This window comes from Anopheles merus, chromosome 3R, assembly GCF_017562075.2.
Source record: "Anopheles merus strain MAF chromosome 3R, AmerM5.1, whole genome shotgun sequence".
Classification (NCBI taxonomy): domain Eukaryota; kingdom Metazoa; phylum Arthropoda; class Insecta; order Diptera; family Culicidae; genus Anopheles; species Anopheles merus.
The window spans coordinates 10997124-11015244 of record NC_054084.1 but is presented as its reverse complement, the minus strand read 5'-3'; the positions used below and the strand labels follow the sequence as shown (position 1 = coordinate 11015244).

At 50.0% G+C, this 18121-nt stretch overlaps 1 protein-coding gene across 10 annotated transcripts in view; it reads right to left on the bottom strand.

The window, feature by feature from the left end:
- Positions 1–18121, bottom strand: part of LOC121595563 — a 62128-nt gene that overhangs the window by 630 nt on the left and 43377 nt on the right. For 6 of the 10 annotated variants that reach the window (XM_041919612.1, XM_041919615.1, XM_041919618.1 and 3 more), the window contains exons 8-18: positions 17752–18091; positions 17356–17445; positions 15289–15495; positions 14246–14355; positions 13607–13785; positions 12166–12678; positions 11489–11664; positions 8917–11414; positions 8215–8832; positions 7696–7966; positions 1–7599 (exon numbers count right to left, since the gene is read on the bottom strand). The exon at positions 1–7599 is cut by the window's left edge and continues 630 nt beyond it. In XM_041919612.1, the coding sequence (XP_041775546.1) occupies positions 2253–7599; positions 7696–7966; positions 8215–8832; positions 8917–11414; positions 11489–11664; positions 12166–12678; positions 13607–13785; positions 14246–14355; positions 15289–15495; positions 17356–17445; positions 17752–18091 (10349 nt within the window). In that variant the 3' untranslated portion in view covers positions 1–2252. The remainder of the gene's footprint in view (positions 7600–7695; positions 7967–8214; positions 8833–8916; positions 11415–11488; positions 11665–12165; positions 12679–13606; positions 13786–14245; positions 14356–15288; positions 15496–17355; positions 17446–17751; positions 18092–18121) is intronic. The other 4 variants (XM_041919619.1, XM_041919620.1, XM_041919622.1 and 1 more) reach the window with 4 other exon arrangements.

Sequence of the window (18121 nt, the reverse complement as noted above, 5' to 3'; positions counted from 1 at the left end):
TGTGTGTTGTTGTGTTTCATATTTGTTAGACCTATTAGTTTATAGATTTTTTCCTTTACAGTACACGATCCCCTTCTTCTTTCTCCTGCCTGCGCTTCTCCTTTCCCATCTTCATTCCTACGTCAAACCCGGGACTCAAGTATCAAGAGAAAAAAAACGAGAGTGCTGTGTCCTTCCCCTCTCCTCTCTCTTTCTCTCTCAGGTATGTATTTATGTACAGTGAACAGAAGGCAACCACAAGCAGAGCAAACACTACACTACGGCCTTCCAAAAAAAAATCCACACGATCTGTTCAAGTGCTGTACACTCTTAGCCTACTATGTAAGCTTCGCAAGCCAGCAACAAGCGTAACCCCACAGCAACAACAGCAATGAGTAGTGATGATGATGATGGTAGAAAGGGGCACTGAGCAGCAGCCGCAGACCGTGTGATATTTGGTGTGCCTTTCCCCACCGTGTTTATGTGTCATATCCCAATCTGCCCAACTTTGGTTACCCTCTTCAACGTTCACACACGCTACACGCTAGGGGTAGAAGAGTAAACTAATTGAAGAATGAGTCTAATAAAAAATAAACAGAGTAATTTCAAAAATAAATAATTATAGTTATTATTTAAATTGTTTGTATGTGTGTTTTTGTTGTTGTTGTTTTGCCTTGTTCCAATAGATAAAAAGACGGGGAACAATTGTATCAAACCCCCCCAAATCCAAGCACAGGCATTGGGGGGTTGAACTCTTGAGAGTGGCTTTTCTTCTACCTCTTTTGAATTTCCCTCGCTCTCTCTCTCTCTCCCTTTTTCACCACTACACATCGTACGACCTACACGCACACACAGTCACGTACACACCTCTTTGTCACTGTGTACTAGGATGTGTGTTTAGCTATGGGATTTACTCTAAACTTTTATATAGCTTACTGACTACGTATTATATAGCCCACCGCCTTCGTCCACGTACACACCACTACACACCTACTACATTGTGGTCCGAGAACCACATCCACTTCTTCCACACACACACACTTTCTGTTCCTAGCTTTTCTCTATAGCGGAGCCGGAAGGGCTGATTTGCTTTTTGTTTGTCTCTATTTTATGTATTTCTATTTTACACCTTCCGTTTTGATTAGTGGACACACACACACACAATATTACCACCAACATCCATCACACACATTTACACACACACACATGTACATACACACCCATTACATTAGTGTCGCACAATTGGTTGCGGGTGAAATGTGTCGCTGCGCTGCTTTCGTTAATTCGTTATTACGATTTGTTAAAAAAAATCTCTTTTCCGCACTTTGCATGCGTCGTCCAAAAGGATGTTTGCCATCCCCCTCCCATTGGGTTGCGTGACGATAATAGTGCAAAAAATATTGCATGTGTGTGTTTCAATATCAACAGTCCTCCTTCTACATTCCCATTCACTCTCTCTTTCACTCTTTATATGGTCCATTGCAAATGAGCGGAATCGGATTTCCCACAAGATAAGACATTCCACAAAGCCTTACTAAAACCCAAGACCGTCATTTGCAGGAGCATAGAAAGACGTGTCCTGACACTGATCTACACCACTCCCTACCCCTCTGTGCTGTTCCGCAGTTCCTTTCGCCCACAATATGAAAGGACTGTGGAACCACACATTGGAGTGTTGATGTGTATCCCCTCCTCCTCATCCCGTGCGGTTGACACTCAAACACACACGCTACAATATTCGATCCCTATCACTCGCCAACGAACCCCACCCGGAAGATGGCCGTGTGGGTGGTGATCTGTTGTGTGTTTGTAGAGGGGAGGGTGCGTTCCAAAGTTTAACTCAAAAAACGCACCCAAAAACGCACACGCAACGGTTACTGTGAGCACAGTGAGTTTTCTTCATTTTACACGTGGTGTGTCACGTGTGTCTCTGTCGGTAATATCAGTACGTACGTGTAGTTGTTGTTGCTTCCCTTCCTTCAGTTTTCCTGTTGTACACTTAATGAACTAGTTTCTACATCTAGTAACTGATCTGTCTATCTCGCATATGCTCTCTCCATCATCTCCTTTCTATCTCTCTTTCTACCTCTCTTCTATATGAACAAGAGGCTCAGCTTAGTCGATCGATCTATTTCTTACTATATCCCTTTATCTCTCTCTCTTCCTCTGCTTCCTTCGCCGCGCGACTCGTTCCTTCTCTACCAACCCTTTCTCTTTCTCTCTCTCTCTCTCTTACTACACTACATTTATAAGCGTCATTTATTCATTTTTAGTCAAATCGGTTGATCGTCCTTATCCGAGTCGTGCTGGTCTTTGCCCCCACTGCCGGACAGGTTGAGCGAACCGGTACTGCTGTCGGAGAATGTACCGCCAGCGGCTGCCGCTGCTGCTGCGGCCGCGGCCGCCTTCGCTTCCGCCGCCATCCGTGCAGCGGCTGCGGCCGCCTGCCGTCCCGCACTGGACCGCAGCTCACGCTTCCGCTCCGGGACGCCGAGCGATTCCAGATCCTCACCGCTTCGGGGCCGTTTGCTGCGCGTCGTTCTGCGTCCACCGCTGCCCCCACCACTACCGGACGGTGTCGCCGAAACCAGGGCCGAGGCGGCCGTCGCCGTGCTAGACTCACAGCCGCTCGAGTTGGCCGCGTCCGTGCTGAGGCGGGTGGATTTGCGGGCCGTTTCGGGAAGCGATCGTTCCGACTCGGACCGATTTGCCTCGTCCTCGGCGCCGGACGTTGCACCACCATCCAGCGAAGGGTTGTGGTGCGTTGAATGATGCCGCCGGGACGTTCGGCGACGATCGTCCTCTTGGTGGTGATGGGAGGATGATGACCCACCGGCACCACCGCCAGCCAGCTCGTGATCGGATTCAGACGTTCCTGCTGTCTTCTCACCACCGCCGCCGTGCATCATTTCGTGATCTTCGTACGATCCACCAGCCGCCGCTTCAGCGCGGACCAGCTGTTCTGCCGCGTGAATGTCCGCGCCCGAGGATGGCCTTTCCTCGCGTGTCCGTTTTGGCAGCTCTTCCGGGCTCAGATCCATCTCGTGCCGCTGGTCTAGCGGAGCAGGGATGGGTGTCACTACCCTTTCCTTCTCGATTCCATCCGCTCGCTCGTGGCTTTGCTCACGGCGCCGCTTCGCAGCGTGACGTTCCATCGCCATTAGCTGGTCTTCCTCCTTGCCGTGGGAGGCGGCGGAGCCGGATCGATGATGCTGTTGTTCTGATACTTCATCTCCCGCCACACTTACTGCGCTGCTGTTATGCTCCACCGACTGGTGCTGTTGCTTCTGCTTCTGCTCGGCAGCTGCAGCCGCAGCGGCTGCTGACGCCAAAATGCGCTGCTGCTCAATCAACCGCTGCGCTTCCTGCGCTTCGTGCACCTTCTTCAGATGCTCCTGTTGTAGCAACTTTTGCTTTTGCTTCAGCAGCATGATTTGCTTCTGCGGATCGACTTCTTCATCGTTCAGCACGCCACCGCTCGACTTGGACAGCTTCGATGGAGCGATCAAATCTTCCAGATCCATGTCATGGCCACCACTGGCACCGCCGCTTCCACTACCGTTTCCACCAGTCGTACCACTTCCACCTTCTACCGGCGAGGGTGGAACGGCGGATGCAGCAGCGCTCGAGGAACTGCCGCCGGTGCTGCTCGATGATGATGCACCACCACCGGAAGCGGATAGATTCTGTGGCGCTCCTGCTCCCGTCAGTGAGGACAGGGCTAGTGTGGCACCTAGTAAGCTGTTACTGCTCGCGGATGAAGAAGACGCTCCACTGCCACCACCGGTCGCACCCGGTGGAGTCGCTAACGAAACGGACAGTCCTGCGGCGGCCGCACGACTAAGATCAGCCGCGATGCTACTGTCGACCGACGAACGTAAGCTCCTTTCGGCCGTTCGTTCCAAGCGTTCGGCGGCCATTACGGCGGCTGCCGCCGCCACTGCCCGTTCGTCTCTTTCCCGTCGCTCGAGTCGCTCGAGCCGGTCCCGCTCGTGGCGCTCGTGACGCTCGCTGCGCTCCCGTTCCCGTTCCCGCTCGCGATGATGATGGTCGCGTTCGCGTTCCCGCTGATCCAGCATTCCACCGCTGCTCGAGGAGGACGACGTCGACAGGGCCGGGCTCTTGGAGCTTAGGTTCAGCGACGAGGACGATCCGGGCAGCGGCGAAGGCGCCAGCGAGATGGTCGTTTGGGAGGGAAGCGATGCGGCGATACTAGCCGCAGCTACCGGCGTAAGCGTGACCTTGTCCAACCCTAGCAGGGCGGCTGCCGACGCTTCCGACGACGAAGCAGACGCCGACGCACTGTTGCGACTCGAACGGGACGAAGATTTCATCTCGTCCTGACCGCTGCCGCCGCCCGCTCCCATTAGCAGTGCCTTTGCGTCGAGCTTTGCCAGATGGTGCTGCAGTTGGGCCGCCTCCTGTCGCGCTCGTTTCGATTCCGAAACGGACTGTGTCGAGGAGGACGATGTCGAGGAGGTCGGGATGAGCGATATCGCCGGCCCAACGCCGAGACTGCGGGCGAGCAGCTCGATCGGGTTCTTGCTCAGCTGCTCGAACGCATCCTTTAGGTCCTGGTGTTCACGAGCCTTCTTGGCCGCCGATGGAGACGACGAGCGTCCGCCTGCTCCACTCGATCCTGCCCCACCGCTGCCACCGGCCGAAGCGGACAGCGCGTGCGCAGCCATGCCCGCAAACAGCGCCTGGCTGAACTCGGGCGGTATCGAGAGCTGCATGTCCTTCGATGTCATCGCCGCCATTGCCGCAGCTGCGGCTGCTGCTTGCGCAGAGGCCGATGCTGCCGCACTGCTGCTGCTGCCACCCTTGGAGGACGAGGAAGACGAATGCGAAGAGGAAGGCATCTTGCCCGTCGCACTGAAGGCCGCCTGCATGGCGGCCAAGTCCGCCGGGAATCCGCCCGCGGTAAGCGTTTCCAAAATCTTGCGCCGCTCGCGCTCCAACTTCTCCAGCGCCTGCTTGTTCGCTTGCTGTGCTGCGGCACTTTCCCGTGCACGCTGCTTCTCCGAGGCGCTTGATGAGCTTCCACCACGACCGCCCCCGCTTCCGGAGCCGCTTCCCTGTCCGGCGGCGGCCGCCGCGGCAGCTGCTGCTGCAGCCGAAATGTCCAGGCCGGCGGAGCGCGTGAGCGATTCGAGCAGATGCGTATCGTGCGGTAGCAGCAGCTGCTGCAGCTGGGCCGCTTCTCGGGCGGCTTGCTGGTGTGCTGCTGCTACAGCGGCTGCTTGCTGCTGTTGTTGCTGCTGCTGCTGCTGACTTAAGCTGGACGAGCCGCGACCCTTTCCACTGCCACCGGGCGACGACGCCGACTGGGAGGAGCTGCCTCCGGATCCCATACCTCCGCCGCGCGAGTTCTGCTTGCTCGATTGCGACTGTCTGGAGGTGGTCGTCGAGGTGGACGTACCGGTGGTGGTGCCGCTCACACCCGGCAGCCCGTACGGATTCAGACCACCCAGCCCGAGCGGTGTGTACAGTAAGCTTGGGTTAGGGAAGAAGAAGGGGAACTGGCTGCTGGCGGCAGCTGCGGCGGCCGCCGCGGCGGCTGCCTGCTGCTGATTCTTGGACGACGAGCCACCACCCTGCTGTCCGGAACCGCCCGACCCGGACGTTCCGGCCCCGTCATTCACAGCCGAAGATTGTGCGGCGGACGATTTGCCGCGCGATTTGCTGCCAGAGCTACCGCCCTTGGTGGGGGTGCCACCGGCAGCAGCGGCCGCTGCAGCACCAAGTGCCGCCGTCGGATCGAGCCCGGCGGCAGCCATCATGGCGGCGAGGCTCTGCGCGTCCATTCCACCACCCGCACCGGCCAGTCCACCGAGCCCGGCCAGATTCGAGAAGAGATTCATGTTGTTCAAGTTACCCAGCCCGCCGAGCCCGGCCAGCCCCGGCATGCCACCGAACGGCATCAGCAGCGGATTGTTTTTCGGGTCGAAGCTACCCAGCCCCGGTATGCTGGAGAGCAGGTTAGCGTTCAGTCCGGCCAGACCCGGGAACTGCATGTTGGCAGCGGCGGCTGCAGCTGCTGCGGCCGCTGCATTGCTGCTGCTCTGGGAGTGTTTCTTCGACGAGGAAGATGACGCCGACCCGGACGATGATTGTTGACCACCGCCGCCTCCGCCACCACCTGCCGAACCGTACTGGTTCGCGGCAGCTGCTGCGGCCGCATTCGCTGCTCGCATCTGCTTCGCCGTCGAGCCGCCTCCGTCCGAGCCCTTCGATGATGACATTGACGCCGGTCCACCTGGTAGCGTTATCGATTCGGCCCACTTGGGATCGATCTCGTACGCCGGATTGTCGGCCAGCCATTGCGTGAGCCGCTTCAGCTGCGGTGCCTTGTTGCCGGTGAGCCGCTTGCCGTTGATCTTGTTTATGACGGCCACGTACTCGTCCCCGGTCAGGTTCTTCCAGTTGAATGCCATCGGATTGCTTTCAGCTTGTTGTTGTTGTTGCTGCTGTTGCTGCTGCTGTTGTTGCTGCTGGTGATGATGTTGCTGCTGCTGCTGCTGCTGTTGCTGCTGCTGCTGCTGTTGGTGACTGTTGGCGGAGCCACGCGTCGACCGCGAGCTCGAGCCGCCCTGTGGCGAGTTCTGTGCCGAGGAGCTACCCCTTGAACCGCGCGACCGCGAAAGGTAGTCCATGCCCATCGCCTGCTCCGTGAGGACGGCCGTCTGTTCGGCGAGCCAATTTTTCACCTTCGCGTCGTGCGCACTGCCGTACTGGCCCAGCTTCGAGCTCAGCTCGGCGGCCTGCTTCATCTCAGCGAACATGGCCTCGTACGCCTTGCGCTGCGGCGAATTTGCCGGTAGCGATTGAATGAGCTTCTGCTGCTGCTTCAGGAACGACTGCTGCTCGACCTGGGCCGCCTGGGCAAACAGTGCATTCAGGCTGTCCTTGGTCGACATAGCGCCACTCATGCCGGACATGCCTTGCAGGGCCGCTTGCATACTTGCTGCGGCCGCTGCCGCACTGTTTCCGCTGGCTGACGAGGAACCACCACCGACACCGGACGATCCCTGGCTGCCTTTCGGATTGCCGGGCACGCTCGTCACAGTGATGGTGAACGGTTTCTGGGGCGGCTGCTGGCTGACCGAGGTTGGCGCACTAGCCGGTGTCACCGATACCGATGGAGGTATCTGCGGCTTCTTCATCGAGCTACCGGAGAAGCTTCCACCCGGCGGTGTCGGATCGCCGAAAATCGTCTTGTGCTCCTTGGCTGCGGACAGACCGAGCACGATCTCGTCCAGCTTGCGCCGCTTCTTTTCCTTGCCGAGCGGCGGCTCCTCGATCGGCACGCTGACGTTGTTCTTCTTCATCAGCTTCGACAGCATGTCGTTCAGCTTGCCCTTGCCGGCAGCTGCTGCAGCCGCTACCGCCGCCGAGGGCGACTGCTGATGCTGGTGGCCCAGCATCATGCTAGAGGCGGGCCCGCTAGCGCTCGTAATACTGATACCGCTGGGGAGCTGCTGACTGCTGGACGACGACTTTTTGTTCTTTCCGATCGAGAAGTCTTGCACCTCGCTGAGATCCATTGCACCGCCGCTTCCGCCCATGCTGCTGCTGTTCTTGATCATGTCAGCGATGTTCACCTTCGGTAAACTGTAGCTGTAGAAAAGGCGAAAATAAAGATTCGTATAAGTAAAAATCGACATCGGTCGGAGTGGGCATCAGTAAAACACAATTCTTGCGCTTTCTACCTACCTCGACGACAGGTCGATCGGCGTTAGCGTACTAGAAGTGCCGGGAATGAGCGTCGGTTTCGGATAGGACATCTGATTCCGTGGACCATGCTGGTGCGCCGGCGGCGGCTGCAAAACGTTCGAATTGGCGCTACTCGAGCCACTTCGTGCGTTGCTTCTGCTGCTGACGACCTCTTGCACGTCGTCATCATTCCACTGGAGGCCACTTCCAGCGCCACCGCTGTTCGATGTTGATGTATGCGAGGGCTGCACTTTTGAGCTTCCAGTGGGAACTGCGGGAACAAAAACAGAAGAGGCTCAGAATGTTAGACTCATTCAATCAAAGCATTTAATTGACATTCATCCTTTAATGTTAGCGTTAGAATGTTTCTTGGTAGTAATAAACGTTTTTAGGTTCAGCCTTTAAGCCTTTAAGGAGCCTTTAAAGTTCAGTAAAACAAATCAGAAAAGCAGTGTTCGAAACATGTTAACGCACATTTTAACAACCTAGCAGCTAAAATCATCATAAATCGTTCATTACCTGGACTCTGGGTGTTATTCAGTAGCGCATGCAATTTCGCTCGCTCGGTTTCAACATCGATAGCAATGTGGCGTTTGCGTTTCTTACTTGCAGGCGGTACTGCTACGCCAGCTGCTGCTGCCGCGTGTGCAGCAGCGGCCGCATGTGCTGCCGCCGCCGCCGCCGCCGTCATCGATTGATGATTCAGCGCGGCTGACGATGACGCTGCTGCCCCAAGGACACCACCAGCACCACCACTACTACTACTACCGGTGCTGATGTTCGCTCCGGCAGAGCCGATACCACCAATGCCACTGGCCTGCTGCTGTATCGCTGCAGCCTGATTGCTGATCTGCTTCGCATTCTGATGATCGGTGGTGATCGTAATCACATCCGGCGTGCTGGACGCCGACCGACGCACGTCATCGTTCACCGGGATGATGCGCTTGATCGTCTCGTACAGTGGAATGTCCAGATCGATGCCCAGACAGCCCGTGTAGGCCGAGTACGATTTGCCCACCGGCCATTCGCCATGCTCGACGCAGTAGATGATGTGGCCGACGCGACGCTCAAGTGCAAAGTCGCGGAACCATTTGACGATCATCGACGTATCGATCATGCTGGCGAATTTGCTCATATCTGCGGAACGAGAAATGAATTGTAATAAGAGATTAGAACAAACCGTTCAAAACACGTGCACGATTGAAAGCAAGCAATACATACTCTTCAAATCCTCCTTCGTAAGGCTGTTGTCCAGCTGCTTCAGTTTCATCAGCGGTTGGAACACCTCCAAATCGGGGAAGCGAGCCTTCAGCGCAGCGGTCTGTTGCGAGCAGCGTTCCTCATCGGTAAGATTCACAATCGCCTTCACCTCGACCGGTTTCTTGTCCTCGACGATAATTACATCTGGCGATGGAGATCGGGCGGGAGGTTTGGCTACTTCCACCAATTCCTTTCCGTCCGTCGACGCGACCACCACCACATCATCGACAGGCTTTTCCACTGCAACAACTTCCGCCGTAGCTTCGACTGCCTTCTCAACTGGCTTCTCAACCGGCTTCTCAGCTGGTTGCTCGGCTGGTTTCTCATCGGTACTCTCAGCACTCTTTTCAGCAGCCTCAGCTACAACTTCTTTTACAGCTTCCTTAACCTGTTCAGGCTCTGGTTCAGCCGGCTTTTCCTGCTCGTTTACTGCAGGCACAACATCGCTCGTATCCTTTGTGGGTGACGAAGGGGCTTCTACCGTTTCAGCCTTTGCTTCCTCCTTATCGGCCGTCTTTTCGCTCGGTGCTTCTACCAGCTCCTTTTCAATCACTGGTTCTTCATCTGATTTTTCCTTCTCAACAGCGTCCACAACTTCCTTAGCAGCCTCCTCGGGAACATCTTCCTTCTTGGCCTCCTCGGAAGATTCTTCCTTATCCTTATTTTCTACTGTGTCCTTTGATGAGTCCACATCTTCCTTCGCTTTCGGAGACTCTGGAGCCTCAACTTCGGACTTCTTTTCGTCGTCAGTCTTGTTCGAGTTCGAGGGCGAAGCCGGACCAGCAATTGGGGCGGCGGTTGCCTCCGAAGGTTGAGCATCTTCTTCCATTTGAGTTTCCTGTTTCGGTGGCTCTGCGGTATTCTCAGCCGCCTTTTCAGCCACTGTTGATTGTTCATCAACTTCCATAGCCTCAGTTTCTTCTGGCACGGGTACGGCAACAGCGACAGCTTCTTCCTGCTTCTCCAGTTCACCAGCATCGGTTACCACATCGCTGGTTTCCATTTTTTCTACCTCGAGTTCTTTTTCCTTGGCATCTTCCTTTTCAATATCTGCCATTTTCTCGACCTCCTTTTCCGCTTCTACTGCTTCCACTTCGGACTTTGTGGTATCCGTTTCCTCTGATGGTACTTCGGTTTTTTCCTTATCCTCAACAGTAGCAGCATTGTCGATGTGCATTTTGTTTTCATCAGCCAGTTCTTCGGTATCCGGTTTTTCTTTGTCGTTTTCCTCTGAAGCTGCCGATTCCTTTTCGGTTTCTGTCGGAAGCTCTTTTTCCGCAGTTTCCGGTTGTTCCGCACTCTTTTCAGTGACAATTTCCTTGTCATCGGTGCTTTCCTCTGTTTTCTTGTCTTCAGTCACTTTATCGACTTCGGCAACCTCTGGCAAAGCTTCCTCCTTCTTTGCCTCTTCAGCCATTTCAACATCATTGTTGTCCTTTACCGGAGAACTCGGTGATTTTTCGTCGACGGGTCCCTTTTCAGCTACATTCGGATCAGTGTTCGCTTCGACAGCACACTCCTTCTCGACTGGTTCCTTCTCTGCGATCGATTCTTTTTCAACAGAATCTTTCTCGACTGACTCCTTTGCTGGCTCCAGCACGACCTCTTTAGGGACCTCAGGGCTTACATCAGCAGCCTTTTTCGGGCTTTCTACGGCAACATTTTCAGAAACCTTTTCGGGACTTTCCATCGTTGCATTCTTCTCTTCCGACGGTTTATCGTCAGAAGTAGTAGAAACGATCGGCTCCACCACCTCGTCAACCTCCTTCTTAACAGGCGAAAGAGGAGCAACCGGCTCCAACTTGGGCAATACCTCGGTAACGGCCTTCTCGCCGTCAACCTCCATCGAGGCTGCAACGGGAATGACAGCGTCCTTTTCTTGCTTCACGGGCAAATCTCCACCCACAACTGCAGCTGCCATCTTTTCAGGCGATGCTGCCGGCTTTACCGTCGTTGCGTTGGCAGCAGCGGCAGCGGCAGCATCAGCTTTAGCCGCAGCATCGGCTTGCATCTTAAGCAGTTGCTGGTTTTGCAGCTGAATTTGCATCTCCAGCTGCTGAAGATACTTCTTGGCCGATTCGTAGAATGGGAAGTCCGGATCCGCGAGGATCAGCTGCTCCGAACGATAGATGCCGTACTTCAGGACAGCCCGCAGTAGTTCTCGATCGTGCCGACCCGGGATCCACCAGTCAGGCGTATCCAGGTTGTTCTCGCACAGCCGTATGTTCTCGTCCAGCTTCGGGTGCTTCACTATTTGGCGTGCCTTTGATAGGAGCTCCAAACGATCCAGAATCAACTTGGCATGATCTTCCGTCACATCATCCACCAGCCCTTCCAGGCCTTTCTCGTCATCGCTTAGCTTGACACCGGCCTGCCGCTTGCACATGGCAATGAACACCTTGTAGAAGTCGCTCAAGTTTTCGTCCGTTTTCTTGTCCAACTTGGCGAACACTTTGAAGCTGTAAGCAACACACAATGATTTTAGAGCTTTCCTAAGATTTCCACTTCTTTAGCTAATCAGCAATGCACTTACCGACTCCAGTCAGGTGTAGGAACGGTTGCATTCGGTTGCAAATCGATACCATAACCCGTAAGGACGCGGATGAACTCGTTTTCCTCACGACGAGTCCATCTCTTCGGTATCTGTTCCAATCGAATACGTTCGCGCTCGCGCATCACCAGTTCGTTCTTCTCGCGGCGTTCCATTTTCTACAAGAAACAAAACTTATATTAGTCTTTTTCCCTCAACTTACGTTGCAAATGTCTATAGCCGATAGTTTTTGCATCGCTAATGCATTATTGGTACTTGTGGCCAAATTATACTCTACATATCTACAACAGAACATTTTAATTACCCTTACTAGTGACACACTCTAATGAACACATTTAAACACATTTGTGTGTTTAGGGAACTTTGAAAACATAACACTTAACTAACCATAACCCAAACTAAAAATCATATCTACAAAAATAATCATTATTCCGGGTAAATTGTAAATCAATTATGCCCAAACTTGCTCCTGAAAATTGAACACCATTGGTTCTACTATTATTTGCCAGATCTGTGCTGAAAGTAGTCCTCACCATAAGATCTTTCCTTCTCTTTCCTAACGTAGTTTGAACAATTTAGTACCACAACGGAAAATAAACCCCAACGAAAGGCAAAAAAGGTGAAGCGAAAATAACATTTGGTATATGCACAATACTAACCAAATACATTGCTAGTTTCTGAAGATCAATGTTCGCCAGCTGATTTGGATCGGCCGGGTTCAGGCCAAGTCCAAGGCTGAGCATCAAACTGAAGTCTGCAGCCGTCGGCATGCCTGCCGTTGGTGCCTGCAGACCGCCCGTGCCACTGTTTCCACTCGTCGACGGCAGTGGCTGTTGCTGCTGTACTCCTTTACCTTGTGGACTTCCGGCAGTGCCAAGACCAATGCCCACGGCACCAGAAACAGCTGCCCCGCCAACAGCAGCACCCAACGGGCCTGTCGCTGAGGGATGGTTTAATCCCACGCCCATTGATGGGCCACCAGGTACCTGTGGTTGTTGTTGTTGCTGCTGTTGTTGCTGTTGCTGCAACGCCGACAATTGAGCTGGCTGTCCTTGTTGTTGCTGTGGTGGCGTAACAATCATTGGGCCGGGTGTTGTCGAGGGCGTTGATGGCGAGGATGAAGTCTGTCCGGTAAGGGTTGGAGTGCCGGCTGGTGGTACTATCGTCTGTAGCTGCATGCAATCGGTAAAGAGCGTTGTGGATGGTGGCGTGGATGAATTTTGGGGGGTTTAGAAACAGATTTATACCAATGTCACAAAGAAACAAAAGGATACGGATGACAATCATTCCAATCGGCGATACATCCAAAGGTAGTAGAGGGTAAGGTTGGAATATTTGTGGAGAGAGAGAGAAAGGCACATAAAATAATGTATATAATACGTGTAAAATTCAAGACATTAACAGTTCGAGAAACCTTTCTTAGATGCATGAACAAATATGAAGATGAAACGATAAGATAATAGAGGATGCAAAATAATAAGCCGAGCGTATGAGCGTGAACAGATGATAACACGGGAGATCCCTTCGTGCCTTAGATGAGGACGAACATTTGAAATAAACAGAGTCCGATACGTTCATTGCAACTGCATTTGGTCAGTATATCATTCGAGACCTTACATGATTGAATACGCTATGAAATACTTAGACCTAGCAATTGTTTTGATTACTGCCTGATAATTATATAATCTATCTTACTGAGTGTGTCGATGTGCATTTAAATATAAACAAACAAATGTTACAACAACAAAACACAATTAAAAATCAACAGCAAAACAAACATGTGATTGCACAAGTTGTAATGTTGTCAATGTATAACATTATAACAAAAATCTTTCAAAACTACTTTTACAAAACGGCATAAAAAGGATTCTAACTGAACACATAAATGAAAATAACTAAACGATAACGAACTTAAAGGACATTGTGTGTAATCTTTACGAACAAGGGACTTTTTTCATGCATTTTTCTTTACTAAGTTTTCTACTAAAATACTAAGCAGGTGCGCTCACAAAGTAATGATAAATGATAGTGTATGACGTGTGTCCAGGAAATCTGGTCAAGAGCAACATAAGAAAGCGAGTTGCACTCAATTTCTCTTACCTTGGCTTTCTGCTGTTGTTTCAGCTCTTCCTTTTTGTAGTTGCGCTGATACGATGTGATGACACGCCGCAGACGAGTGTTCAGGTCCTGCATTGTTGGCCACGCCAGCTCTGGATTGATGTCCGATGGCGCCGGCGTCGGTGCTGCACTAGCCGTACCAACTGTGGATTCTTCATCATCTAGATTAGTATTTGTTGTAACAAAACGGGGGCCATTGTTAGGATAAATCAAATCTACTGTCTAATAACTAGCTATTTAATCTCTACGCGATGATTGATGATTATGCAAGGGAGGTTCACGGCTGTGATACTTATAGGGGATGCGGTGTGGGGAGGGGAGAGGGTGGTTTATAGACAGAAAGTCCATATAATAGTTGTGCAAACAATAGTTATGGTGTGCTTTACGAAATATTATTATGTATATACTTTTAAAATGAATCACCAGATAAAAACATTAACCAAAAACGAATGATTATTCAAGGAATCAAAAGTAAAACTACAATTTTACATGTTGTACGTCTTTCAAGGCTAATCAAACAAAACAAATCCAAACTAATGGTTTCATTTCTAAAAAAACGTTACCAATCCGGGATATGGGAGTATGATGGGAATGATAATGGCAACCATTTCAGGAACTTACCATCCTTCGATTCAATACCGACAGAAGCGGACCGAGTCGTTTCCGATGGAACGCCATCTTCCGGATCTTCCTCGTTGTCGCCCAGTTTGGAATTGGCATCGTCGTCAGTTCTGTAGGAAACAGCAAACAAAATAACTCAAATTAATACAACTCGTGTTACCATCGCATCGAGTGTCTATGCCAATAGTAGCACCATCATTCAAAAGCTAACGCTTTAAGAGCAATATGAGTACAACAAAAAAGGGGAAACGATTTATGATAATGCGTATACAAAGCTTCCCAAGTAAGTGAAGGTGGTGGAGCGAGATTGATTAAGTTGATATACACCAATGAAGATGCGTTGCTGGCTTGTGAAAGGTGTAGGTGATGTATTTGCAAATGTTTACCAGACTTATTATTGATTTGGTTGTTTTGTTACATGAAGCTACAAATTCAAACACCTTGTCAGAGGTAGTATGTTGAAGAACAAGCGGGGAAGAAGTTTATATATGATTAATATATAGAACAATCGCACCATTCGATCTTCGATCAAACTTTAAGGGGTGCGCGCCTAAGAAGTAAACCACTTATTGCTAAATAATATTGCTAAAAGAAGTAAAACCACTTATTGCGGGCCATAGATAATTGATAATTTAAATTTGTAATGGAGAAGTAGAAGGAAAAACAGTAAGAATAGATATCTTCATATGGAAAAGACAACGTAATAAAGAAATAAATACATGTCACAGATATGAGAAATTTACATTAAATATTATGCAAAAGATTAACAACATGTATGTTTCCATCAAATCTCGAAGCATACGAATTGTTCAGCAAAAAGCCGAACATTCAAGTTAAGGGAAGAAAAGACACGCAGTTTTTTATATATTTCGTCCTTACAAATAAAGGAAAACAAATGCGAACTTCGAATTGTATGATGAAAAACAAAAATTACACCAACAACGTTATAACCATTCGTTGACAGAAACGCTAACAACAGACACACTAACAGGAAAAAAGGAAGATAATAATAACAGGATTAGAAAATTGTAACGAGAACTTACTCTTTGACAATCGTTGTCTCTTCGACGGTGCCATCACCGGGACCGCAGTGGCTCTGGAAGCAGAGCATCGGATCCGCCCGCATCCCGCGGTAGTTTTCGCAGCCATGCTTGTACGTTCCCACCAACAAACTTCGATCGCAACAATTTGGATTCCACCATGAGCACGGCAGCTGATCGGGCGTAGGCGGTGGCCGAATTGGGAGATCGCTACAGACGATACACACAATGGATAGCACGGAACACGGGCGTGTAGCAAAAACGAGAACCACGCGCGCGCACCACACACACACGCACACGTTCGCAATACACGCGTCCACACAAACGGTGGCCATCATGAAGCGGAGGGTGGGTGGCGGATGTGCAACGTAAGAATAAACGTAAGTAATTTGCTCGTAATTACGGGGAAGGTATAATAAAAGGTGAATGTAATAAAGGGCGAAGGACGTTACTGAATGCTTCCATCAGGTGGCGTAGAAGATACGGGACAAATCAAAAGATAGGAAATTCGGTATTTTTCTGGATTTGAACCAAAGGATGTTTTGTAAAAAAAAATAAGCAAAACTATATGTGTTGTATATGCAAGAGCGACAACAAAACGGTGAACGCTCATCATCACAGCGATTCGTAAAGAAAAACTCACTAGAATGTTATAAAAATCGAATTGATAGTAGTTTAAACTCAAGTGAATACCATTTTGCCATTCAGGAGTAAAACATATACAAAATCAAACAAGGACAAACAGCCTCTATGTTGTTGCTTCTGCAGTTTTCTAAGTAGAGCATTCTTGAGAAATGCTTTTGAAGGTGTTTTGTAGCAATTGTTTGCGCTTTCTTGCGCATTTTTGTAGCCTTTTCTTTTTCACGCCACGATTTGCCATGTCCGTATGCTCAATAGTGGTATTTTTCGATTGTTTATTTATTTTTTTAGTGACTGATGGACCTGATTTGCATCGACATCTATTAATCACAAGCACACACACACATACATAACACGTAGAAAAGACCAACGAAAATAGTCTACGTTCATATGGAAGTCGTTTAAGAAACAAATGGATCTTTGAACATTGCGCTTCAATAGACTTACAAAATTGCTGAGGTTTTTTAAAACAAATTCAAAATTACATATTTTATCTAAATATCGCATCAAATTGTCCAAAACAAAGGTAGGAGAATAACAAGTGAGTAGAGGAAAGCCAACATGTATGAAAAAGGGACAATCTTGGTAACAACATTGCTCGTTTTAAGCTTTATATGGACAGAAGAAAATGAAACTCAAGTATATATGACATCAAACGGTAAGAGAGACAGACAACATTTAGATTTTTAAGAGAGATTTATAAAAAAAATAGAAACATAAAGAACGTGTTACAGATGTCATAAAATACAAGCAATATGTTTGAAATTTCAAATACACAAACTTTAAGGGTGAATAATTCCTCGAAAAACAGGAAAGTGAGGGAGAAAGACTGGTAAAATGAAATCTGACGTATATCACACTTAATGATACACCGGAAAAAGCTTTACAGCAAACGCGCTGTAGAAAATAAACGTAAGATAAACAAGTTGTACTGGACAAACCGATGAGGGAGAAGGTATTCTCTGGAGCAAATGTTGCATTTGAAAACAACGAAGAACAAAACAAGTCAAACTGAACCATTTGTGTAACATAAGGTGCATGAACTGTGTTGTATGTGGTAAATGAATGAGATAAATTTAATTGCTGTTATTTACTATCGTGACGATGAAGTATTATTGAGTAGTTGCAAAAATGAATCGTTTGAGAAGTTATTAATGGCATGGCGTACACATTATAGAAACATCTAAGAGTGATATTCGGCTCTTTTCAGCGCACCAAATAAGCGGGACGACTGAATCAATCCACTCAAATGCATTGTGTGAAACGGAAAAGGAAATCAAGGCAATATGTAAGGGAAGGTGGTGTGTGTTAACAGGAAGATGAATTTGACGACTGGCGGGAATAAAGAGGGGATAAGAAGAGACGGAAAGAAGAAAGCACCAAACACGATCGCCCTTGAGACAACGGGAAAAAAAGAACGGTCAAATGTACCTGGCATTGGCACCCTCGTTGATTTGATTGACTAAATCGCCGAGCACCTCGTGCTTAATGTAGTACAGCATACGGACGCGCAGCAGAACCCTAGATTGATGGGCAACAGGAGAAAAAAGGAGAAAAAACAAACAAACAATGTATTAGCAATGGCATTCTCGTGTCCCTCTTGCCCATTGTTGTGTTCCCCCGTGTTTGGTATCATCTTGAACCCCCCCTATCGCCCCGTTACAGTACAATAATGGTAAATAGCAAACGGAGAACGAATGGCGACAGATCGGATGAAGATGAAGCCAAAATTGCGAAGCCCCCGCGGGGATGCCGTGTCGAGAGAAAACTTGCGGCGCAGCGAAAAAGCATCGAAACATTCGCATGTTTCTTCACACTCTTCCTCACTTGTTTGCGTGTCTGGTCAGATGCTTCTTGTAGTTGATGTCGAGCAGGGTCTCGGTATCGTATTTCTCGTCCTTGCTCCAGTGGTGCGGATCGGATACGGGTGTCGTTGTGCCGCCGGTGTCCGAGCCTGATTTGGCCGACTTTTCCGCTTTCGTGCCGGACGAGTTCGAAGATGCGTCCTCATTCGCGTCGGCCGTTCCGCTGCACTGGGGCGCGGGTGTGGTCGATCCGGCGGGCTGAGCAATCACAGGAGAGCCGCCACCGCCACCGTTGCTTCCCGTAGCAGCCGAATTAGATGAATCGCGCTTCGGCGTGGTACACGTTGATGTTGATTTACGTCCTAGGGAGTGGAAAGATGATCGAACTTTCG